The sequence below is a fragment of the Palaemon carinicauda genome, chromosome 7 (assembly GCF_036898095.1).
Source record: "Palaemon carinicauda isolate YSFRI2023 chromosome 7, ASM3689809v2, whole genome shotgun sequence".
NCBI lineage: Eukaryota > Metazoa > Arthropoda > Malacostraca > Decapoda > Palaemonidae > Palaemon > Palaemon carinicauda.
Genome location: NC_090731.1, coordinates 3,540,503 through 3,567,652, shown reverse-complemented (window position 1 = coordinate 3,567,652; position 27,150 = coordinate 3,540,503). Strand labels below are relative to the sequence as shown.

Genomic DNA, 27,150 nt, shown 5'->3' with positions numbered 1-27,150 from the left:
AAAGATTTGTAAATTCATTTATTTTTCTTATAGTTCTGAAAATTACCGTTAAGAAGTTTGTGCATGCAAATCTTAACAGAAAAATATGCACAAACGATGATCATAGATTTTTTGTTTGTTTACAAACTGAAAAACGTACACAAATAACTAGCAATAAAAACACAAGATTTAATTTATAGTATAGTTGCAATTAACCATATAACTTATTGATTAAGATAGCAAATCCCACACCTAATATATCTAATGAAACTGAACCTTTCATTCCATTCCTTATATCTCCTACAAAACAATACAGAAATGTATTAATTTACCTTTATTTACCATTTGAAAATTTGTTAGAGTACAAAGTCTCAAAATCTTTTATATAGTGTTTGTCCTCATCTGAGGTAAATACATATTATAAAAAAATTCAAGACTTGAAAAAAAAACAATCGTAATAGTTCTCACTATGTATATAAGTGCAAAACTTAAATCCTAAACTTAAATTCTTTAAAAAAGTATAATAATGAAAAACATACAGAACTGGAGAATCTATCTTAAATACCGATTCAAGAATCAATTTTCGGAGAAAAATTCATCAACAAACTCAGTTGCTACAGTTTTTACAAATTACTTGTAAGATTTCATAGCAAAACAAATTATATAATAAAAAATGTTGCTACTTCCTTGCAGAAAGAAATTTTAAAGAAAATTTCTTTGCCTCTACTATGGTCACTTACAATACATTTCTAAAGTGAGCATATAACTGATGTCTATAAGTTCCCAATAATTGGGTGAATGATTATCAAAAAGTTTACTGGAAACTATATTTGCCATTATGATGATTCAAACTCTCAAATACCATCAAATGATTTCTCAAAATTTCTTAAATGAATGAATCCTAAATTTATTAGAATAATTAAACAATGACAGGAACTTGAATCAGAAATCACTCCAGGAGAAACTACTTTCTTTACGACAATATGACAAACCACCTTAACGTATTGAATAAATGCAATCACATAGTAGTAAGTAAATAAGCCTAAAGTGAATCCTGTTTAGATTTGCAAATGATTATATTCCAAAAACTCGTACATAACCCCACTGCCCTAAAGGATCTTGACTAACGAATGCGATCAAATGAATAAACCAAGAATCTACTCTAAAATCAGTCTAACAATGAGCCATGACTGCTATTTGAGCTCTTGGAAGATTTAGAGGACTTTTTCTTATTCTTCCCGCTACGCTTTGCTAAAGAAGAAGTGGAGTTGTTAGTCGAGGTAGAGTCAGCAGGGGAAGTGGTATCAGAGTGATCATTCTCCCACGATGATGCTAGCTGTCCTTCATCCAGGCCGTCAATATCGACGTGAATATCCTCAACATCTCCTAAACCACGACTTGTTGAATCTGCTGCACGAGTTGTCGTTTCCGAGTTGGATCCATTTAGAACCTTGAGAAGAGACAGCCATATAACTTTAAGTTTGTTACCCATTGATGTTAACTGATAAGTTTAAATTCTGTTGCTGTGTCTGATTTACCTTTCTTTGAATACTTATATATTTAAGTTCTTCATACAAACCAGCTAATCATATGTCTCTCCATAATCGTGTCATAAACATAACCAAGATCACCAGCCTTTTGTCTGCTAAACAGAAAGACAGGAACTCTAGATTCTTGAGTCTCTCGACTAATAACCCTACTTTTAATGTAAACTGTTTTGAGTCAATCATCTCTCAAAATACCTGGAAGACAGCCTAAAGTACTGTATATGATTGATGTGCATATCTGAAAGAAACTACCTTTGATTGTCATTATTTAGGAGACTAGAAAAATTACAACAATGACGATGTTATTAGATAAAAAAAATTGAACTTGGTGAAAATAACCAAGTGCAGCTCAGAGGTAAGAAAAATAAAACAGAGGTCATGTAAAGAGGTGTTTTTACACTCAAAACAACACAGTTTAATTAGAGAAGTATTAATGAATTTACAGATATTCTTATTGATATACCAGGATCAAGTACAACATATAAGATTAAGATTACTAAAAACCTTATTCAACAATAAAACAAACCCACTCTCTTATCTTAGGCCATTTAAGCATGCATATATAGTCATTAAAAGGATATGGTTACTATCATACTTGAAGTGCCCTTTCATATTAGCCTCTTAGATAAGTCTATTACTTTTTATTAAGAATTTTGAAGCTGCATTCAATCCAAAATCAACTATCAGTAATGCCTTGGTATACATAATATAACAATTTAACTGGTTCATGACTCTATCAGTAAACCCAGAAGGGCCACGTTCAAGGCTTCACTCAAACTCAAAAAGTGTGCTCAATCAACAACTTCTACTGCTAGGTCTGGGAAAGTCAGTTCAGCAGGATGGAGAGTTATGACTGGCTGTCCATTTCCCATTCCCTAAAACCAGCCAATTATGATTTATTATTTATGAATGCCCATTTACCAAATGTTTTAGTGTTTTCCAAGGTGTTAGTTAGGAATATTTTACGCCCTTATCTTTACAGTACTTCAGATTTGTCATACTTCCCTTTCCTTCCAACAACCTTTTAAAATTATTTTTTTGGTCACAATGTTAAGTCTATAGTTTTAAAATAATGTTCAAACATCCAGCAAGTCACCATAAAAATTAGATAAGTTAATAATGCTTTAAAACTGACATACCCTTCTGTCATTACAGGTGGCAGATTTATCAGTACGAGACGTTTTCTGGGGCCATTTTGTTGACACAGATGAAGGGTAAGGAGGCATATTTCTATGTATTCTTGTTTTCCATAGAATTTGTTATATTTTGCTACATATCCATGCAGAAATATCATATTTTAAAATAGATACAATTATTTTTCATCATAAATTTTCAAGATATAACTAGAATATAAAAAAATTACCTTTAGATTTGACTCCTTAGAGAACAGTAAATACCCTCTAGTTCCCATTTTCTTACATATTTCCATTCTACAATAAAATGACTTTATTTTGAATAAATTGTAGCAAGTAATTAATTCATTTATGTACCCAAAAACATTCCTGAAATTCTGACAGCTTTTTAAGGCCCCCTCCCCCCCCCCCCCCGAAAAAAAAAAAAAATAAAAAACCAACCCTTTCTCTTTCATTTCAGATTGTGACCTGTATGAGTTTGGCCCCTCTCTGACTGCTACAAATTGTTCCTAATCTTTCAGGAATGTCTACCTAAATTTGCTTTTGTATATACTGTAGTGAATGCTAACGTCGATCATTCCCATGCAATAATGTAAACAAACCTGTGCCATATGGCGAGACAAGACCGTATGGTGTAGTAAGTTACCCTGTACCTTGTAACCTTATTATTATTATTATTATTAGCTAAGCTACAACCCTAGTTGGAAAAGCAGGATGCTATAAGCCCAGAGGCTCCAACAGGGAACATAACCCAGTGAGGAAAGGAAAAAGGGAAAATAGAATATTTTAAGAAGAGTTACAACATTAAAATAAATATCTCCTATATAAACTATAAAAACTTTAACAAAAAAAAGCGGAAGAAAAATAAAATAAGATAGAATGGTGTGCCCGAGTGTACCCTCAAGCAAGAGAACTCTAACCCAAGACAGTGGAAAACCATGGTACAGAGGCTATGGCACTACCCAAGACTAGAGAACAATGGTTTGATTTTGGAGTTGGGCATTAAAATGCAACAAGTGTAGAGGTGTTTTTGGTAAACCAACTCAAGGTACAGTAGATAAAAGTATAAATAAGAATATAAATCAAGAAAAATGTTATTTTTATTAATAAAATAAATTTTTGAATATACTTACCCGGTGATCATATAAGCTGCAACTCTGTTGCTCGACAGAAAAACCTACGGTCAAAATACGCCAGCGATCGCTATGCAGGTGGGGGTGTACTTCAACAGCGCCATCTGTCGAGCAGGTACTTAGTACTCCAAGTAAACAAAGAACCAATTTTCTCCTCGGTCCACTGGGTCTCTATTGGGGAGGAAGGGAGGGTCCTTTAATATATGATCACCGGGTAAGTATATTCAAAAATTTATTTTATTAATAAAAATAACATTTTTCAATATTAAACTTAGCCGGTGATCATATAAGCTGATTCACACCCAGGGGGGTGGGTAGAGACCAGCATTACATGTTTACATTATTATGAGCTAAGTATTTTGTATTTCATTTTAGCAGTTATTCAAAATAACAAACATAAAATAAATAAGTACCTGGTAAGGAAGTCGACTTGAACAATTACTCTGCCTTTTTAAGTACGTCTTCCTTACGGAGCCTCGCGATCCTCTTAGGATGCTGAGCGACCCCTAGGATCTGAAGTATCAAGGGTTGCAACCCATACAACAGGACTTCATCAAAACCTCTAATCTAGGCGCTTCTCAAGAAATGACTTTGACCACCCGCCAAATCAAGTAGGATGCGAAAGGCTTCTTAGCCTTCCGGACAACCCAAAAACAATAATAAAACATTTCAAGAGAAAGATTAAAAAGGTTATGGAATTAGGGAATTGTAGTGGTTGAGCCCTCACCCACTACTGCACTCGTTGCTACGAATGGTCCCAGAGTGTAGCAGTTCTCGTAAAGAGACTGGACATTCTTAAGATAAAAAGACGCGAACACTGATTTGCTTTTCCAATAGGTTGCGTCGATTATACTTTGCAGAGATCTATTTTGTTTAAAGGCCACGGAAGTTGCGACAGCTCTAACTTCGTGTGTCCTTACCTTCAGCAAAGCTTGGTCTTCCTCATTCAGATGGGAATGAGCTTCTCGTATTAACAGTCTGATAAAATAGGATAAAGCATTCTTTGACACAGGCAAAGATGGATTCTTAACTGAACACCATAAAGCTTCAGACGGGCCTCGTAAAGGTTTTTAAATAGAACTTAAGAGCTCTTACAGGACATAAGACTCTTTCTAGTTCATTTCCAACCATACGATAAGTTTGGAATATCGAACGATATTGGTCAAGGCCGAGAAGGCAGCTCGTGTTTGGCTAGAAAACCAAGTTGTAGAACATGTAGCCGTTTCGGATGAGAATCCGATGTTCTTGCTGAAGGCATGAATCTCACTGACACTCTTAGCTGTGGCTAAGCATACCAGGAAAAGAGTCTTTAAGGTGAGATCTTTCAGGGAGGCTGATTGTAGCGGTTCGAACCTGTCTGACATAAGGAATCTTAGTACCACGTCTAAATTCCAACCAGGTGTAACCAAACGACGCTCCTTCGTGGTCTCAAAAGACTTAAGGAGGTCCTGTAGATCTTTATTGTTGGAAAGATCTAAGCCTCTGTGACGGAAGACTGATGCCAACATGCTTCTGTAACCCTTGATAGTGGGAGCTGAAAGAGATCGTTCTTTCCTCAGATATAAGAGAAAGTCAGCTATTTGAGTTACAGAGGTACTGGTCGAGGATACGGATACTGACTTGCACCAGTTTCGGAAGATTTCCCACTTCGATTGGTAGACTCTAAGGGTGGATGTTCTCCTTGCTCTAGCAATCGCTCTGGCTGCCTCCTTCGAAAAGCCTCTAGCTCTCGAGAGTCTTTCGATAGTCTGAAGGCAATCAGACGAAGAGTGTGGAGGCCTTGGTGTACCTTCTTTACGCGTGGCTGACGTAGAAGGTCCACCCTTAGGGGAAGTGTTCTGGGAACGTCTACTAGCCATCGAAGTACCTCGGTGAACCATTCTCTCGCGGGCCAGAGGGAAGCAACTAGCGTCAACCTTGTCCCTTCGTGAGAGGCGAACTTCTGCAGTACCTTGTTGACAATCTTGAACGGAGGGAATGCATATAGATCTAGATGTGACCAATCTAGTAGAAAGGCATCTATATGAACTGCTGCTGGGTCCGGGATTGGTGAGCAAAATATTGGGAGCCTCTTGGTCATCGAGGTTGCGAAGAGATCTATGGTTGGCTGGCCCCAGGTGGCCCAAAGTCTCTTGCATACATCCTTGTGGAAGGTCCATTCTGTTGGAATTATTTGTCCCTTCCAACTGAGACAATCTGCCATGACATTCAAGTTGCCTTGGATGAACCTCGTTACTAGTGATATGTCTAGACCTTTTGACCAGGTGAGGGGGTCCCTTGCGATCTCGTACAATGTCAGAGAGTAGGTCCCTCCTTGCTTGGAGATGTACGCCAAAGCCGTGGTGTTGTCCGAGTTCACCTCCACCACTTTGCCTTGAAGGAGAGACCTGAAGCTTTTCCAGGTCAGACGTACTGCCAGTAGCTCCTTGCAGTTGAAATGCATTGTCCTTTGACTAGAGTTCCATAATCCCGAGCATTCCCTACCGTCTAATGTCACACCCCAGCCTACGTCCGATGCGTCCGAGAAGAGAACGTGGTTGGGAGTCTGAACAGTCAGGGGAAGACCCTCTCTAAGGTTGATATAGTCCTTTCACCAAGTCAGACAAGACTTTATCTTTCCGGAAACCGGGATCGAGACCGCTTCTAGCGTCTTGTCCTTTTTCCAGTGAAAAGCTAGATGGTATTGAAGAGGACGGAGGTGTAGTCTTCCTAGTGACACAAATTGTTCCACGGATGACAGCGTCCCTACCAGACTCATCCACAGCCTGACTGAGCAGCGTTCCTTCTTCAGCATCTTCTGGATGGATAGCAGGGCTTGATCTATTCTGGGGGCTGATCGTCTTGTTGTTCAGCAACGTCCTCATCAGAGGGTTCCTCATCCGAAAACTGATGAGGAAACGGCAACGGAGTGGGCAACGTCTGGCTCGCTGAGTCCAGTCGCACTGGTGGATGCGTGACAGAGCCGGACGCAATATCATGGAACTGCTGCACAGTCTGTGAACTGTCAACAACCATGGGTGCGCGAGGAAGCACAGCGTCAACCCGAGACTGTCTAGACCGTCTGGGTTGTGCAGTCAACACCCTACCGGGTTGCTGAGGTTGACGCACTGCGTCAAAACAAGTCACCTCTGCTGGTTGTTGAACATCCTGAACGTCAACAACCACCTCCGAGCGTCGCTTAACGTCAACGTGCGACTGGCAACCCACACTGGGTCGCATCGTTGGAGGAACCACCTCAACTGGCAGACGCGAGTAGGTTACCTCAGCGTCAACAGGGCGCACAACCGACCGGTTGGAAGGTTGTTGGCCAGAAGGAGGAACCACCTCAATTGGCAGACGCGAGTAGGTTACCTCAGCGTCAACAGGGCGCACAACCGACCGGTTGGAAGGTTGATGGCCAGAAGGAGGAACCACCTCAACTGGCAGACGCGAGTAGGTTACCTCAGCGTCAACAGGGCGCACAACCGACCGGTTGGAAGGTTGTTGGCCAGAAGGAGGAACCACCTCAATTGGCAGACGCGAGTAGGTTACCTCAGCGTCAACAGGGCGCACAACCGACCGGTTGGAAGGTTGATGGCCAGAAGGAGGAACCACCTCAACTGGCAGACGCGAGTAGGTTACCTCAGCGTCAACAGGGCGCACAACCGACCGGTTGGAAGGTTGTTGGCCAGAAGGAGGAACCACCTCAACTGGCAGACGCGAGTAGGTTACCTCAGCGTCAACAGGGCGCACAACCGACCGGTTGGAAGGTTGATGGCCAGAAGGAGGAACCACCTCAACTGGCAGACGCGAGTAGGTTACCTCAGCGTCAACAGGGCGCACAACCGACCGGTTGGAAGGTTGTTGGCCAGAAGGAGGAACCACCTCAATTGGCAGACGCGAGTAGGTTACCTCAGCGTCAACAGGGCGCACAACCGACCGGTTGGAAGGTTGATGGCCAGAAGGAGGAACCACCTCAACTGGCAGACGCGAGTAGGTTACCTCAGCGTCAACAGGGCGCACAACCGACCGGTTGGAAGGTTGATGGCCAGAAGGAGGAACCACCTCAACTGGCAGACGCGAGTAGGTTACCTCAGCGTCAACAGGGCGCACAACCGACCGGTTGGAAGGTTGTTGGCCAGAAGGAGGAACCACCTCAATTGGCAGACGCGAGTAGGTTACCTCAGCGTCAACAGGGCGCACAACCGACCGGTTGGAAGGTTGATGGCCAGAAGGAGGAACCACCTCAACTGGCAGACGCGAGTAGGTTACCTCAGCGTCAACAGGGCGCACAACCGACCGGTTGGAAGGTTGTTGGCCAGAAGGAGGAACCACCTCAATTGGCAGACGCGAGTAGGTTACCTCAGCGTCAACAGGGCGCACAACCGACCGGTTGGAAGGTTGTTGGCCAGAAGGTTCTTCTCCGCATTTAAGTCCTCTATCAAGGACGCAAGCTTGGACTGCATGGCTTGCAGCAAAGCCCATTTAGGGTCTACGGGAGCAGGTGTGGCAACAGACGGGGTTAGCGACTGAGGCGGAACCGTTAACCATCCCTGAAAGCCTTGTTATGTGTGACATAATAGTACAGCAAAACTTCAAAGGCTTGACAAAAGCTGAGAAGTTGTCCTGTAAACAACTTGGAGCGTCTCCTGGCTAGGCGCCAGGCCGAGTCTACCAGAAATGAGAAGTCTATCTGGGCAGAGGCATGAACTCCCAAGCCGAGAACTTCTCTCGTGTCCTATCAGACTCTCGCTCTATAAGCCAGTTTAAAAGAAGGGAAATCAAAGGCTGTATCCCTAAAACTCCTCCTGGTGCAAAAACCAGTCGCCTAGCCAACGTAACGCTCTCTAGGAGAGCGAGAGAGCACTAGCTTAAAAACAATGGCTTCGAAGTAGCTAGGCCTAGTGTAAGTTCTGACGTTTAGGCGAACGAGGAGCAGCAGTTACAAGATCCGGACGAAGATCCTTAAAAAATCATCATGATTTAATTAAAGTCCATAGGAGGCTAAGCAGCTTAAGGCTCCTCTCCAAATGACAGAGTCCTCAAGGGAATATCAGTAGGAGGGAGAACAGCACTTTCTCATCTACAGGAACCTTGTCCGATAAAGGCTAGGTTATCTCAGTGAGTCTCTCACTGGTGCATTAGTAGCAGACCAGAAGGCAACGTCATGTAACTGCTTGACAGTCTGTGAACTGTCAACAACTGAACTGTCAACCACAACAGGTGCGTGAGGACATACAGTGTTCACTCGAGACTGCTTTGACTGTGTATACTGAGCAGTCAAAACAACTCTAGAATGCGGAGGTTGATGCACCGCGTCAAAACAAAACAACTTAGACTGTTGTTGTACCTCGCGAACGTCAACGGAAGGTTCCGTGCGTTACTGAACGTCAACATGCGGCTGGCAGGGTACACTGGAACGCATGGGTGGCGGGACTCTCTCAGCTGGAGTGCGGCAGAAGGTTGCCTCAGCGTCCACAGGACGCACAACCGTGTTGGTTGTAGGCTAGAGGTTGGTGCAGTGTCAACCTTCTCCGCACGAAAGTCCCGCATCAATGACGTTAACTGAGACTGCATGGTCTGCAGCAAAGACCACTTAGGGTCTACAGGAGCAGGTGCGGAAACAGACGGTGTGACTGCCTGATGCGGTACCGCTTTGCCTCTCTTAGGAGGTGAGCAGTCGTCGGAAGACTGCAGCGAGTCCGAACTGACCCAGTGGCTACAACTGGGCCGTTGGACTTGCGCGGAAGGGACCGACTTGGGCTTAATAAGCTGCGAGACCTTGGTCCATGGTTTCTTACGAGAAACCTCTTCCGCAGACGAGAAATAAATGGGCTCTCTCGTCTTTGTGTGGGTGGGGCGATCTTGGGTAGATACGCCCGAAACCACGGAGGGAAACGTCTGTTCGTTGATCAAGGCCTGACGAACCCATAAGTCGTTCGACATTACTTCTCCCCTGGGCTTGGGAGCTTGCAAGAGGTCCCGGACTAGGTGAACGACAGGCACGAACAGACGAACCCTCGGACGCAACACTGTAACACTTTGCGCATATCACTTTATCACTTCGATTTTCTGTTTTGCACTTATTTCACTGAAATCGAAACTTTTACTGATTTCTACCTGAAACACGCAATTCTACCCTTCATTAAAAGGTAGTAATTGCGAAATCAGTCGTATAATGCAGCTCATTAATACTAGCAAAAAACAGAAAACATATATAAAGATAAAAAATTCAGTGGCTGGGAAAGAGACTAAACACTAGTGCAAATAAACTACGTTTACAATCTCTCACCGCACATAGCCTGGGGACAAGAATAAAACCCTAGAAACGTTTTACCTTCTTCCCCGTACAGCGACTAGGGACGAGAGTAACACGAGAACAACGTTACCCGCTTGAACGGAACGTTTTCTCTCCTCTCTCTCCCTCCGTCTCTATCTCTCTCTCTCTTTCTCTCTTGATTTCGCACCTAAGAGAAGAGCCCAATTATATATCGTCAAAAAAACATGTTATTTGACTAAAGGAAAAAACTGAAAGGTTTTCCAAATAAAAAGTTCCTTTAATTTAGAATTTAAAACATTTAAGCTAAGAAAGAATGAACGAAACGTCAGAATCGATTTACTCTTACTGCAAAGTGAAACCGTGATACACTCTCTCTCTATCGTAACGATAGAGCGCATGTTGAACGTCCTGAACGTCAACAACTGCGTAGTCTAAAAAACTAAACGTTAGTTCATCTTTGAAAACAGTACGAAGACTATCAAAGAAATTCTTTCATAAAACATTAAATTTAAAAAGTATTAAATTCTTTAAAGGCTAAATACGATATAACGGGCTCAACGTTGATTAACTTCGGTTCCAAGTTAGGACCGCCTACTATCAGGAAAGGTCGCATATAAACAAAACATAAAAATTTATTTTTTATATGTTTATAATAAATGGAAAGTTAATCGAAGAGGCCTAATAAAGGCGGAGAGATATAAAATATATAGATCTATAACGTGTTAAGCAAATTATTAAAACCTAAACACACTTCCGTCTAAGGGAAGGGTCGGCCATTTAAAAGTGAAAGAGAGTCCATACTCTCTTTGTCACCATAATTAATTCTATCCAAAACGAGTTCAAGTTTTGAGATGAAGATAAAACACCTGCATAGAGAAAGCTCAAAACTAGAATAGTGTACTTCACCAAATAGTTGTGAAAACAAATCCAGTTAGTAACAGCGTATTAGTAGGTCTTGCCGGTAGCCCGACAGAGAGAAAATTGGTTCTTTGTTTACTTGGAGTACTAAGTACCTGCTCGACAGATGGCGCTGTTGATATACACCCCCACCTGCATAGCGATCGCTGGCGTATTTTGACCGTAGGTTTTCCTGTCGAGCAACAGAGTTGCAGCTTATATGATCACCGGCTAAGTTTAATATTGAAAAAGAGAAATATTACACAACTAAAAACAACCTTAACAACCCTGCATAAATTGGTTGGTGAAAACACGAAACTTATCCTGGGTTAATCTCTGGCTCTGTTATTCAGTTAGTTCTTTATGCCTGTTGCAAAAGATTTTTCATAATTTGACCATCCTTTGCATTCAGATCTTCCCAGACAATACTATCCTTGACGTATTACCAGGTTTCCACTTAATTTAAAAAATCTTACATACATACATATACCATGGCACTTCCCCCAATTTTGGGGGGTAGCCGACATCAACAAAGAAACAAAAACAAAAAGGGGACCTCTACTCTCTACGTTCCTCCCAGCCTAACAAGGGACTCAACCGAGTTCAGCTTGCTCCTCTAAAATGTGCTTACTTCTAAATTATAAGTGTAGTGTTCATGGTGATGCAAAGTGCCACCCACCCACAAAAAAAGTGTTGTGGATTACCTGAAAATTAGGTGCCTCACTTAATGGGAAGTGGTGTAGAATCCTGCGATTCGTCCGACACCAGTGTGAATGTTTTAAACCTTTTAGTTTATTGTTAATTCTGTTTAGTCGTCCCTAAGTTTCCAGTGTCATGTTTTTTTTATAAAGTGAACTGAATCAATGCATAGCAATGTTTGTGCTGGTGTAGACTGCTGTATGAATTGGTTCCAATTATGGCGCTTAAGGTCAGATTTTAATTAAGTTTTACAATAAAATATGCCTTGGTTTTGGTACCAATGAATGTCAAATTGTAGAAATTTATTGATGTGTAATACTCTGATTAAGATTGTTTATATGTTACTGCAACATTTTATGTGATTTCCTGCCTATAAAAAGTTCTAGAATCCTGAACCAGAAGTAAATGTCTGCGTTTCATTGAATTAAGTTGTACAAATTGATTTAATGGAATTTAATGTAATAATTATTATTAAATTGATATAATTATATTTGATTTATTATTAAAGCTGTGAAAGGTGTGATCACAAACATAGTCTTGTTTATAGGTCTTCTGTGGGAAATCAATGAGCCCTGTAGCTGAGAGTGGAAGATTTTCAGTTGTTGGCTGGCCTCTGCCTAGATTGACTGATCGATTTTACAAGTTCTATGACAATTCTCCCATTGAGAACAAGGCAGTGTAGAAATTCTTTCAACCGAACATTGCTGGAGTTCGGGTTTCGAACGTGCTTATCACAGACTGTGAAGCATAAAAGGAGTATATTTTGGCAGCCGGCAGCATTGTCTGTTAATATAGTTTAGCTGTCCTTTATATTTTTCAGTCTACCGTGGGATGCGATTTGAGTAACAACTTGTATTTTTATGTGAATACTTTGATTTAGCCCCATTTCAATGTTAAAATGTATTGAATTTAAATATGTTTCATAGTTAGTTATAATTTGCAAAGATTTAAGTACTTGTATATTAAACACTATTTTTAAGCCCCTTTTGTAATGATTAGGTTGAATTCTGTAAAATGCAAGAATTTCATCACCCATCTGTATATCTTGTTATGTTGTTCTAATTGAGGCAACTTGTTTTAGCATAAAACTTAGTATAGTATATTTGTAAAGAATGTTGGGAAAATTATGTGCATAGTGCAATGAAATGTAATTTGTCATGTACCATAATGCAAATTATTGAGTAGCAATTTCCAAACAGACTGGTAAGAAATTCTCACCACTTACCTTTTGTACTTCTGTTTTGATATTCTTTGCATATTTTGCCTATGTAAAGGCTACCAAACATCAAGGTACTTTATCATGAACTGTTTGTGTAAGTTATTTTTCTTAAGAATAAGTTACCAATACAATCATATTTACCATCTGTTTGCTGTTGCAGTTGTTGAAGTGAAGCTATTGTCGGGATAGTTACAAGTGGCCTTGTGAAGAGTATTAAATGTAAGGAAACAGCTTTATCTCATTAATTTACCATCAAAGAGGTCTTGACTGACAAGTCATTTCTGGCAGCCCAAAACCTCTCATAATTCTAACCAGGATCACATAGGATACTACACCGAGCGTACCTTCATACTACTCTGCGGCTGAAGTCAAAAGTGACTACTCTGTAAGCTGCCAGGGGAGGGGCTTTACCACCACCCGCCAGTAACTTTAATAGCAGTTTCCAGCTTCATTGAAATCATTCGCCTATTAAAGAAAGAGGGTTTGTCTTTCTGTAGGAACAAACATAGATATCAAAATCAATAACCAACACTTCAAAAATGCAAACACAAAAATCTACAATACTATAAAGCTAGATCACAATAAAAAATTACTTATCTTCATCCTTTTTGTTGTTACCGTGATTCCCATAGCAATGACACTACTTACTTGATCCCTAACTGCACGTCTTTGTTCCATGGTGTGTTGAGGACAACGGACAGACCTGGTGCACATCTTGCGGGTGTGTTCAGATACCACTCCGCAAATTTGCTTCAGCATGGCTCTCTTTTCTTCAGTTGTACCGGTTGAAAAGGTGGTCTCAACACTGCTGCTGCTTGTGGTACTGCTGCTAGATGAGACACTTTCTGATTTGATCTATAAAAGTAAAACCAAAAAGACCATTATCTTGAAACATAAAAGTGGTAGGGTACAGTACAGGTATTGCTCGACTTATGACCGAGAAATGAGTCGTAAGTCAAGTTGGCCGTATGTCGAACTAGAAAAGTATTGCCCGGAAGCTTTCCGCCGGTGAGGTGACGTCACCAGACATAATATGAACTCGACAGATATTAAAACTTTTCTTAATGTATTTTTAACTGAAAATAAATACTGAATATTAACAATAAAAGAAAATAATAATTCACCAAGATAAATCAGTTTATATGTATACAAGAAAATAGATTATTTTCAAGGAAATATTCGTCCTATTTCCGATAAACTTGTGACGTCATCACCCTGGAAAAAATGGTCGTAAAGTCGAATAGTCGTATGTCGCATAGGTTGTAAGTCGAGCAATACCTGTATTTCTTTGTCTTACCATAATGCTATATTCTCAAGGAGCGCACAAGTAAGTTTTTTTCAGAATCAGAAATACATATCTAGCAGTTGACTTGTATAGATAAATGGCAACGAAATACCGTCTTTCTTACCTTAGCATTTTTCGTTCTCCTTGGTGAATTCTTATCCCGCTTCTTGCGTTTTCTGTCGACCATCCAATCGTCATCATCATCATCATCACTTCCACCACCATTGTTGTTTATGTTTTCCTTGGTGGAATTTTGAATGCGCCGACTGGCTATACGAGACGAATTCCGCCCCATTCCCATGCATTTTTCAAGGTGAGGAGCAAACCTAAAAAACAAAAATGTCATGAGATACTAGATGAGGTCTCCAAATCTATTTTGATAATTTATTCAGCAACAAGAAATATGCAAGTCACAAACCATTCTCTATTTAAAGGCCGCTTATGAATGGCAAAGGCAAGGGACAGTGATATTGCACTAGCAAGCAAGACAATGCCCTAGAGACTGACCATATACGTATGATTAGCATCTAACCCCCTATCCACCCCAGCTAGTACCAAGGAGGGCCAGGCAATGGTTGCTGATGACTCAGCAGATAGATCTATAGGCTCCCCCCCAAAGTCCTCATCCTTAGCTCACAAGGATGGTGAGGTTACAGTGGCCAAAGGAACTAACTAGTTTAAGCGAGACTCAAACCCCAGTCTGGAATTCATCAGTCAGGGACATTACCACATCAGCCACCACATTATCCTTTCTCAAAGGATAATGTACAATACATCAAAAGATATAAGTACTTGTATGAGAACCATGCTGTATGCGCTTTATATGTAATCAATAAAACGAAACCCAAATGTACCTTTGTCATAGAAATTATAATAATGTACAAGAAAAACTAAGGCTAAGTTTCTTTAATATTTCAATGAATTACAATTTTAGAAATCACAAAACAAAAATGTTGAAATTTCTTGCCCCTCTTCATAAAAGACATTTGTTACCCACATGAAGCATGGAGAGAATACGATGCCTTACCGTATCCAGTACGTAGTGTACACGTACTGTACACTTAGTGAAATGTGTTCATTCAATTACATAATACTTTTACTGTGATAGAAACCATATAACAATATTAGGTAGTAGTTAGTGTATTAGTCGACTGCACGCAGGCAATGGGCAGCGAGTTGGTGGGATTAGGAATTATTCTACCTTAGGGCAGCATGTATTCATGAATTCTCGTTCTTCACGCCTGTCTCTGTTACCTAACCCCCCCCCCCCCCCCCCCCGGAGTGTAAACCAATAGGCATGTTTTGACGTCTGGCGAACGTCATCGTAGTGTAGCGGTTATATAATTAGCACGGCTAAAAGAGACTAAAGGGCTAAAGAGTATCCTTACAATAAGGGGTTTGATTTTTTGTGAGGGTGATTGGATTAACATTTCAAAACATATTTCTAAATGTACAATGGAGTAGAAATTATTAGGTTCACTGTGTATAAGCCACAGTCCCCAAGAATTAAGCAAGTACATAACATCAAATATTAAGTTGCAATACCTTGACGCAGCTAAATTTCGAGAGCAGTTAGGACATACACACTCATGTTGCTTCTTGATAGGAGCTTGGCCAAAAACATCTAGCCCCTCAGCATTGACCTGAAATTAATGAAGAATTAATAAAAATAAATTGTTTTACAAACCAAACATTACTTTATAACATAATGACTTACTTTTACATAATAACTCATCAGTTGGATCAAATTTTTTCAGCATTGAGGGAAAAGAAGACTATGCATGCTCAGAGTAATCAGAAAATGTCAACCTTGCTATTCATTCTTCTTTGCAATTCTTACTTGCTTTACATACTTTGACGACTGCTTTTCCAGTCCCGTACAGCAGGGAAACCCCACTCTACAGGACCTCCACTGTCGTTTTACTTTGTTCGTTCAGAGTATTTAACGTTTCATATCGCGTATTGTGCTCACATGTTTTCAGTGTTATCCTCACACTTACTATTTAGTGGATTGTGGTGATCTTTCAGTTTTGAAGTTTAACTACTGTATACCTGTATGTTTCTTTTTTTCTTTTGTGACTAGTAAATGAACAATATGTGACTTGAAAAGATAAATACTGTGAACAAACAAGGTAAAACGATAATGGAGGTCCTGTAGAGAGTGGGGTTCCCCTGCTGTATGGGACCGGAAAAGCAGCCATCAAAATAAGTAAGTAGTCAATAGTTTTATAACCTGAACACAACCTCACCATATTTGTGATCTATGGAACTCACAGGTCTACATGCTAAACCATTAGCAACCTTTGCTCAGTCCTCCCTGGTCCTAGTTTAGAAGGAGAAGTGTCTTAGACACTGATCATATGTTCTTGTTTGGTTTCTTTAACATTGTAACAGCCCAATGACCTGCCTCTTACCTCTGCCACTCATTATTGACCTTTAAATCTTGTAAGTGAAATCTGTTCAAATCAATGACCACCTGAATCAACAATAAATGTAGAGTAAGCTAAATCACTCAGGTATGAAATGACAAGGCACTCATTGATGCTGTGCAGCAATGATGCTGGTCATGCTGTAAAATATTGCTAATCCTGACAATACAGTATTAAGATGTACGCCATGGGAATACTGCCCCAGCCGAACATCAACAGCTGAAGAAGAAGAGCACCTGTACGGTAGTTCAAGAACATGACTAATTGTGGGGGTACTCATCCAAATGACAATACAGTATTAAGAGTTTGCCAAGTCTAGATTTAGTTGGCACCAACATCCGTGGCCCAGGATAACTTTTAAGTTGATTTATCAACACAAATTTACTTACGTGTTTGCTGGCTATTGAATAATAATTCTTACAACAAATAAGAACAATTTAGGAAGTCCTAGGAGGTTCTCGAATTACAAATTAATTCTGTTCTTACCCTTCATTCAAAAGACCATGCCTAAGGCCGAGGTAGCCTTTGACAGTTATAAATGAGAGATGATACAGTCAACTGCACGTAAGCAGTGGTCAGTTAGTTCAGTTACTTAGGGGTTATGAGATGGTTTGTTATCTACCCTTCCAAAAAGATAGCAGCCAAAACTAAACTAGTTTGCATTCATATGAGATTACCCAACAATTTTTCTTCGCCCAAGGGGTTAACTACTGCACTGTAATCGGTCAGTAGCTACTTTATTTTTGGTAAGGGTAGAAGGGACTCTTTAGCTATGGTAAGCAGCTCTTCTAGGAGAAGGACACTCCAAAATCAAACCATTGTTCTCTAGTCTTGGGCAGTGCCATAACCTCTGTACCATGGTCTTCCACTGCCTTGGGTTAGAGTTCTCTTGCTTGAGGGTACACTCGGGCACACTGTTCTCTCTTGTTTCTCCTTCTCCTGTTTTGTTAAAGTTTTTATAGTTTATATAGGAAATATTTATTTTAATATTGTTGCTGTTTCTAAAACAATTAATTTTTTCTTTGTTTCCTTTCCTCACTGGGCTGTTTTCCCTGTTGGAGCCACTGGGCTTATAGCATCCTGCTTTTCCAACTAGGGTTGCAGCTTAGCAAATAATAATAATAATAATAATATGTAACAAATAAATACACTTTCTTTCTTCAATGAAGGTGACAAGATATTATTTTTTTGGCGAACAGCTAATCACTCGCCAACGCCATCTACATGCAAACATGCCAACTAATGTTATCCAAGCAATCCTTTGGCCATATAACCATAAGGTAACAAACATGGGAACAAGAATTATCATTATTCAGTATTGTTCTTATTTCTCCATCTAAGATCTAAGAAACTAAAAATATAATTAATCATAACTAAACTAAAATTATTAAATAATTACATCTTGCTCTAAATATTTTTAACTTAAGATCTGTAAACAAACCTGTAAAAATTTTTGTTCTTCTTCTATTGTTCCCAATTCCAGCATCATCAATCCAGTTTTCACACTCTGGTGCACTTCAAACACAACATCTGCAATGAACCAACAAATACTTTAATAAGATAAGAATTTAAAGTTACATTAAAAACTGTGATTGGTGAAAATAATTTCATGATCACAAACATAAATGAACACGGATATTACAAAATGCATGTCCGTGTAACCTGTGTAAGAATATTATGCTAATAAAATGTAACAAAGGCAGATGATTACCTTTAACCTAAAGATATAAATAGTCTCTTTAACCTATCTTAAACATTTTTAGATTATTCTCCAGACTAAAATTTCTGAGCATACTAAATATTGACCAAGGGATCTACTCATAACAGTTATCATGTCTACCTTAACTGAAGGAATAATTCAAGCTTTAAGACAGGTTTTTAAGAAAATAGAAATAAATCTAAATGCCATTTGCAGTATCGTCACTTTACTTTAGAAATTATCACACATATTTAAAGCAATTTGTATACTTCTAACTATACAAACCCGAGTCCTTTATATCGTCACCCTCATAAACTAACTGCCTAAGTCATTTTCTCCACTTGTTGGGAGATAAAAACAACCTTCTCATTTCCTAATTCTTTACTTGTATATCATTGTGCTGAGCTTCAATTAACAAATTTTAATTCATGAATTCTTCTGTTAAAAATTTGTGAATTGAAGCTCAAGACAATGATATAAAGAATTAGGAAATAAGGTTTTTTTTTTTATTTCTCAACAAGTGGAGAAAATGACTTAGGCAGTTAGTTTATGAGGGTGACGATATAGGAAAATAGATAACAGCAAGACTAGAACACAGCCATTAAAATTATAACGAGGCGTAATGACCGGTAGGTCAATAGCGGGGAGCCAACTACCCAACCACCAGCCCTGTTGGCTTACTGACAACTCCGATGGAAGCCAGGTACTTTCTCAAGGGTTGATGATGGCATGAAAGCCTGAGTAAAGGATTCAAATTTATATAAAGTAATTAGGAAAAATACAAATAACTTTAAACATTTGTGATTTGTTCTTACACGAATATATACGATCTTTTTTTACCTAGGAGACTCATTCTTTGGCTGAAGGAAGTCCCCTTTCTAACTGACTGGAAACTTGACCCAAAATTTGAAACTTGAGCATCTTGGTTACTAGAATTGTATGGAATCCTATGTTGATCCATGAATGATCACCCAAGAGCTCAGCTTCAAATAGCAAAAACTTTCTGGCGACAAAGTGCACTGGCACTTCTGAGCTACCTGGGCAGATAAACTGCCAGGAGAGGACATCAGCTCATACTGTAAAGAGTCCATTAGTAAACCCCGAAGCGTTAAGCTCAAAAGGGAGACAGAAAAGCCTGCTTCCACGCTGAGGAAACTAAGCGTGCATGTTCCCCCCTCCCACACGAGAACCTGAAGGGGACTGCTCTTGAGAAAGACAACTCGAAGGTTGTCTAAGGGTTAAAGAGGCAACACTCTAACTCAAATGTCTGAGGGAATGGTATCATGCGAAAGGGAGAAAATTCCGGCCTTCTTCGATTTCAAGGAAGACCCTGAAGGCACAGAATGCCGTTTGGACTTTTTCCTCCTACTGCTATACTGCTCCCAATGGGAAGATGGCCACTCTCGACAATCGTCGCATGGAGAAGCCTGCGTGCAGGAGTGTCTTCTGCACACAGGGCAAAGTCAGTGAGGATCCGTTTCTAATTTAGACATGAACAGCCCATCACACCCAGGCAAGATTGCATGTAGTATGCACAACTTACAAACCTAAAAAAGAATAAGAGGGAAAGTTTAATTCTTAGTCCGTACTCCAGAGTGTGGAGAACAACCATTCTCAACCAGGGCTGAAATCTAAGTGGTGTTGTAGTGAGTGAGTGGCTCCAACTACTGACTGGTAACAACTTAAACGGCCGTTGACACCTTGTTTAAACGTTTATAGCCATATTCCAGCTTTGCTGTTATCAGTACTCCTACGAACATAACAAGGATTTGTATTCATTTAGGAACAACTAATGCTTTGTAATTTTAAAGGGATGAAATCTCCAGCATGGTAAACAGACAATCTTCACTATTATTACTATCATTAATATTACTTGCTAAGCAACAACTCTAGTTGGAAAAGCAGAATGCTATAAGCCCGAGGGCTCCAACAGGAAAAATAGAAAAAAAAAATTCTGCTTGAATTTTACACAGAAAGAATAAGTCTACAACCTTCCAAAACAATGAAACAAAAATCTACTTACTAAGAATAGCATCATCTAGAAGTTCCTGAGATACCATCTGAGCCACACTTTCAAGGGTCTCAGATGAAGCAAAGGATGAGATAATCATGTTTCTGTCGATCCCCCCGTGAACCCCGTCACCGCCAACACCTGCCTGGACCATCCAGCCTCCAGTGTTTGTTACCTGAAAAATTCCAGAGTTAAGTAATTGACACACTTATTTTTCTTCAATACAGACAATAAAGTAACAAACAGTATTGAACTTTATTTGTATGAATTTCATATTTCACGAAATATTTATAGTTAGACTAATTGTATATCTTCTGAATAAAAAATCTTAACATAATAAATGAAATACAATAAGTAATAACTCATCAGGATTTTCTGGCTTGAAATAATTATAAAGGGTAGCTTGAAAATGGAGTCTTCATGTCAAACTAAGAAAAAAGTTCATACTATTGTCAAAATCTCATAGATCAGCTTTCTCGGAAGCTATAAAAGATTTATCTAAAGATCAGCTTTCTCGGAAGCTATAAAAGCTTTATCTAAAGATCAGCTTTCTCGGAAGCTATAAAAGATTTATCTAAAGATCAGCTTTCTCGGAAGCTATAAAAGATTTATCTAAAGATCAGCTTTCTCGGAAGCTATAAAAGATTTACCTAAAGATCAGCTTTCTCGGAAGCTATAAAAGATTTATCTAAAGATCAGCTTTCTCGGAAGCTATAAAAGATTTACCTAAAGATCAGCTTTCTCGGAAGCTATAAAAGATTTATCTAAAGATCAGCTTTCTCGGAAGCTATAAAAGATTTACCTAAAGATCAGCTTTCTCGGAAGCTATAAAAGATTTATCTAAAGATCAGCTTTCTCGGAAGCTATTAAAGATTCATCTAAAAATTATCTTTCCTGTTCTAAAGCAACATGATAGTTAACATATTTAACACCATTAATATATGAATAAAGAGGCTGATTTTCATAGACCTCTACTTCAGCAAGCAGAGGGATATTAGGATCCAGTCTACCAACTCAGTCTTCCAACTGAATTCAGTGGTCGTAAAGAGCAGACGGGATCACAGAAAATGAGGATTTTCCCCCATAAAAGGCTCATGTGGAGGCAATTGAGTCCGTTTGCGCTGTGCACCATCAGAACTATTGCTGAATGGTACACTAGAACCAACTGGCAAAACTTGAGGAGTCACCCAAGGATTTGAAATAATCACGAGTCTTATTAGATACACACAAAAAAAAAAAAAGAAAAAAAAAAAGAAAAAAATCCGAAGTGGGTATACGAGGGGGGGACCCAAAAGTAACTGGAATTGTGTCATAGAATCTTATTCAGCTATTGTTACATGTTTATAGTCTTATCACCTTCAAAGTACTCTCCATTTGAAGCAATGCACCGGTCCAGACGTGTTTTCCACTGTTGAAAGCAGTTCTGGAACTCTTGTGAAGTTAACTGCTTTCAACAGTGGAAAACACGTCTGGACCTGTGCATTGCTTCAAATGGAGAGTACTTTGAAGGTGATAAGACTATAAACATGTAACAATAGCTGAATAAGATTCTATGACACAATTCCGGTTACTTTTGGGTCCTCCCCCCGTATATCAATACTGTATATCCAAAATGAGATCGATGAAAAGACTGAAAAGACGAAAGAGGTGTTGTATACTCAAGTCAAGGTTATAGTCCTTCCTGACAAATCATCTCAATCCTGTACTGGAAGCCTAGGCCTCATACAGGCACTTGGTCAATATTACCAAGTGCAAGAAAAACATAAAACACAACTAAAAATGAATGAAAACAAGATAAAAACGAATGAAAACTGGAAAAGACTCAAGGTAATCCTAAATGGTCCGTAAAGCCAGGAAATTACTATGGTTGTTAACCAGTCGTCAAACACACAAAGAATAATTTCAGCTGCTAACGGAGACCTTATAGACTGAGAAACAGCTAGGATTCTCTTTTATCTACAACTACACTGATGTGACTAGGATTTAAGGGTGACGCATGAATCGAGTATAATAAGAGATGGATTTACGGTATAAAAAGAAAAAAAAAAACTACGGTAAATTTTAAAACATGCGCTAATAACATGAATTTAAGACCTACCTGTTCTCTATGACTTGGTTTGGTCATCCCTTTCCCTATACCAGCTCGACTCCCCTTCCCGCCCCCTCTCTCCCTTCTGCCTCCGCCGCCTCCTCCTCCTCCTCCTCCTCCTCCTCCCCCTGCACCTCCACCTCCGCTTTTGGATGACCAAACTTCACTTTGACCACGTGTGCGCACCGTACTGCAATGAGAAATATTGTTTTACATTTTGCCAAAAAATGCAGACGACATACACCTTTTTAAAAATTCTATTTCAAAGCAAGAATTCTACATTTTCACTACATAGATTCTCTAAAGAAGCTTTTACATAATAAAATTTTTATAATAATGCTAAAAGAAATTGTTATAGCAATAAAATCTATGGCTAAGTAGTTACAACTGAAGTTTCCTGCTGCACATGATAAATACATAAAAAAAATTTTTTGTCATATACGATAACAGATTTAGGGGATCAATAGCTTATAAAGCTAACAGATCCTGCTAAAATAACACTCTGCTCACCCCTCTATACATGAGCAGTCATCCTTTAACATTAACAGATGTTACGTAACGAAAAAATTGAGAATGTTAATCCACCAACGCACGCTGCCTCAATAATCAATGCTACAGGACACTCTATTTCCTTTATGTATCTCTAGAAACATTATACTTGACACGAAAGTTATGAAAAATGTTGAAACGAGCTCAGTACAGGTACTGATAAAGAAGCCTCAAAAGGACCATATGGGGAAGAGCGTCTTGAAGAAGAACACTCGCAAGACGCTCTTGGGGATGTTACGCATCTGGAAGATGTGTGTCTAGGCAAGGCACGTTTAGGCGAAGCAAGTTTGGCGAAACCACCCGTCTGGGCGAAGCATGTCTGGATGCAATGTGTTCGGATCAATTGTATCTAGGTGAAATGCGTGATGATGCACGTCAGAAAGAAGCACGTCTAGGCAAGGCGAATGGTGATGACTTGCGTCTGGAACGAACACATTTGGATGAGGCCCGTCTGGCGAAGGGCAACTAGATGGAGCGTGCAATGGTGAAAAGCAACGAGCGCTTAACCATTGCATACCTCACCCAGACACTATGGATGTAAGAACAGGAGAGTGGCAGTACCAGACGCACTCCATGAGTGTAAGGAAGAAGCAAAGTTCTCTTCCTCCCCCATCAAAGCATACGCCTGTCACCACATAGAAGGCCATGATCTACACTCATTATACAGGAAGCACAGTATGTGAATTGTGGAGAGCAAGACTGAGACAATCGCGCTCGCCAAGAATCTAAATGAAAGAGCACACAAACTAGGACGATAAATTCTCTCGCTAGAGTCATCAACAGTAACCAAAGAGGATGAAAATGGTTAAAAGAAAGGGGGGATGTATTGGCACCACTAGCAAAGGACAACACAGTCACCTTCTCTGAATAACTACCGTGGCAAATGAGTGTACAATTTGACATAGCCTCAGGGAACAGAAAGTTTTCTAAACCAAACCTAACTGGTAAAATTACAGAATGGTAGAATAATTGTGATGGAAAATATGAGTCTGTTTCATGATGTATCTTTAGGTGTTTTGAAAGCGTCTGATGACTAACTTGTAGAAGCTCATAGTTTTTTCGTTATGGTGGGTCGACTATCCTAACTAAAATACAATGGTTTTCCGCTGGTTATCATCATTGAAATGTTTGAAACAAAATTAAATACACCCTCTACCAGTCTCATTTTATGCTACTGATACTAACTTGTTGAAACTTGGTAGATTTTGGGAATAAGTGAGTCAGCTACCATAAATCAAAAATAGCTTTCACCAGATGTTGTCATAAAAAAACATCCAAAACACTGGAGCCTTTGCAGCAAGACAGACCTAGATGCATAGAAAACGGAATTTTTCCACCCCATTTTCTCAGGAATTGTTAGTAACTGTAAATTACAAAGGGTTATAAAAAAGTATGTTGGTTTACCTAATTAACACTATTTAATTACTTTAAGGTTTTTACTAGACCATGGCTCGCTTCGCTTGCAATTTAACATTACCTCCTTACTCTTCTATTCTGGCCTGCAGTACATGTACCGCTACGCACGTTAGCCGCGAGCACAAGTATTTCGGCATTGTTTAAATAGACTCGGCTTCCATTTCTCATTATCAACTCAATATTTCAAACACAAATTTCTACCATAAGGTATAATATAATTATTCATATGGTAACTGAAATAAAGGCTTAACTATACTGCATTTCGCATATGTTGAAAACACATAACCAAAAGAGGTATTGAATGTACAGTACAGTAATGCATTGGTAGTTTATTCTATTTACACTAACATCACCTATCAGAATTTCCTGAACTGTGTTAAGGGTCTCCTCATGGCAGGTGTCGAAGAAAAACATAAGAGTAAAATGGGTATTTTTAATTTAAATCTGGGAGCCTTTGTATAATGATGGACACGTCCTTACCTATTTAAGTAATGGGGGCTGACGCCCTTGTGACCCCCTTAGTAATAGGGGTGAAAATAAGGGAGTTAGGGAGTTATGGGGAATGGCTGTCAATATACATACGGCATATATGTATGATAGCGGCCACCTGTATGTATGATGACGGCCATGCCCATAACTCCCATATTTTCAACTTTATCAGAAATTTGTATAGAATAAAAACTGTTCAGAATGTTATATAAAAACCCGGGTAATTACTTACCAAATAGATATAAATCAGAATTATTTTGAAAACCACTGAAATTGCTGTGATATTTGTAAGTCGAGCGAGTTCTGTACCCTAACACGCACATTCTATCTCCCGTACTTCCTAGAATTCCCTGTAGATGGTATTTTGATCAATTCAACAGCGCTTTAGCAGCGGAATACTGAACAAATCGGCAGTTGCAGCAATTTGGAATGACCCAATCGTACCCCACTTAACCTGGGAAAATAACGGAGGACTTTTCTTTTATCCAATCAGAATATCGTATTTCCAAAATTCAAACGGGATAATGGGAGCATCATGTGTGGGTTGAAGATGCTTTTTCTTAACCCACTAGATGCAAAGATGGCTGCATATCAGTGCAAAGAAACTATAGTAAATTTCTTTTAATGAGGTGCATTTGCACTGACTCGCAACGGTGCCCTTTTAGCTCGGAAAAGTTTCCTGATCGCATGATTGGTTAGATTTGTCTTGTCCAACTAATCAGCGATCAGGAACTTTTCCAAGCTAAAAGGGCATCGCTGCGAGTCGGTGCAAATCTGCCTCGCTAAAATAAATTGACTATAGTGAATAATTTTTCAATTTAATTACTCCAAATATTGTAAGGATTACAAATATTACCAAAAGTAATGAATTTACTCATTTGTAAAAAATGGGACTCCTGGCGGAATATTTTGGTTATTGTTTAGTGTTGTATTGTAAAATAAGTTTTAATTAAAGAAGATACCAACCAAAGATTTCGACTTGAGTTACTTCGAGTAATGCGCTGTTTCAAAGGCTATGAATCGCCCATGAAGCTGAACCTAGATCTGAAGTAAAGTAAGTAATGCTACAATTTTGTCTGTTAACATATAGGGGTGAATGTAATTCATTGGGACAAGTGTAAACTTTCTTATTCCTTGTAAAATATTTTTCCTTTACGTAACATGACTGTGTTACCTTGCGAGTTGTAAAACAGGTTAGGAATCAAACACAGGGTAAGCTAAGAATACGGCAGTGTAAGGGGGTTGCCGTTAATCAAGGTCACAGCTTGTAAGTTAGGTAAGGTTAAATATTGTTCTTGTGTACAAGTTTTGTAGAACAACGGACACAGTTTTAATATTGCAGCGGCCACATCTTACTAACAGCTACAAAGCTAAAACAAGAGAGCTTGTAGGTTAGGTTACATATTGTTCTTGTGTAAAAGTTTTGTAAAACAACGGACACAGTCTTTGTAGTACAGCGGCCACAACTTACGAAAGGCTAGAAAATTAAAAGAAGATTCCCATTTTCTATACAAGTGGGATGACCTGGCCGCTGATATACAAACGCTCCAGATATTTTGTAGTACAGCATCAACATCTTACGAACAGCTAAAAAGCTAAAAGAAGATTCCCATTTTCTATACAAGTGGGAGGACCTGGCTGCTGATATACAAAGACAAGGGTATTTTTAACTGAAATCTGGGGTACTTTGTATAACTACGGTCAGGACCTCCCCACCTGACCTACCATATAAGCCGTGTCCTTACCTACTTAACTAACGGTTTGGGGCTGATGCCCTGGTTGGCAACACTGTTGAAAATAAGGGAGTTATGGGATGGCTGTCTTTATATATACACATCAAAATCTGTAACTGTATTAATAGTAGCTGCCAAAAATAGGATACGTTCTAAATAGTGTATTTGAAGAAATCTATGTCCTTCGAGATCCAATGTCATTCTGGGTTTCAGGAAGGACAAAGGATTTATCTTTCATCCTTCCCTAATTAGTCAGTTGTAATTTCAATAATTTCAATAATCATCTTAAATTAAACATACAAAAAGATATAAAGAATATTAAATAAGGTTTCAATTCCAAAGAAAGCGTAAACATTATTGAGCTACAAAGAAAGTCCCAGGCTAGCCACCATAAGCTACGCTTTTAGAACATATCTATAACAGAATATTATAATTATACTATACCAAAATGTTCACAAACATTTAATAAATCAAACAACATTATTATAAACACTCAAACTAACTTTGATAATGCCTGGAAGAACAGCCTAGAAAATTTACGAAGAATGTAAACAATCACTTGGGATATCAGCTAATGCAAACAA

General features: G+C 39.3%; 1 protein-coding gene across 2 annotated transcripts; it reads right to left on the bottom strand.

The window, feature by feature from the left end:
• Positions 1 to 27,150, bottom strand: Sgf11 (SAGA associated factor 11kDa). Of its 2 annotated transcripts, XM_068376506.1 has the most exons (8): positions 27,070 to 27,133; positions 22,389 to 22,569; positions 20,303 to 20,465; positions 18,022 to 18,110; positions 15,697 to 15,794; positions 14,276 to 14,477; positions 13,515 to 13,721; positions 1 to 1,429 (listed from the first exon to the last, which is right to left on the bottom strand). In XM_068376506.1, the coding sequence occupies exons 2-8, from the start codon at positions 22,413 to 22,415 to the stop codon at positions 1,148 to 1,150; spliced, it is 1,068 nt and encodes a 355-aa protein (XP_068232607.1). In that variant the 5' UTR covers positions 22,416 to 22,569; positions 27,070 to 27,133; the 3' UTR covers positions 1 to 1,147. The 2 variants fall into 2 exon arrangements, with proteins under 2 accessions (XP_068232607.1, XP_068232608.1); XM_068376507.1 differs by lacking the exon at positions 22,389 to 22,569 and having other exon boundaries at positions 27,070 to 27,150.

Excerpts from the sequence above, each read along its gene's own strand:
- Sgf11 (XM_068376506.1), bottom strand. The coding sequence starts at position 22,415 with ATGACCAAACCAAGTCATAGAGAACAG. Across the intron at positions 15,795-18,021 it reads AAGAACAAAAATTTTTACAG|GTCAATGCTGAGGGGCTAGA; the intron begins GTTTGTTTACAG and ends CATTAATTTCAG. Across the intron at positions 13,722-14,275 it reads GGAGAACGAAAAATGCTAAG|ATCAAATCAGAAAGTGTCTC; the intron begins GTAAGAAAGACG and ends TTACTTTTATAG.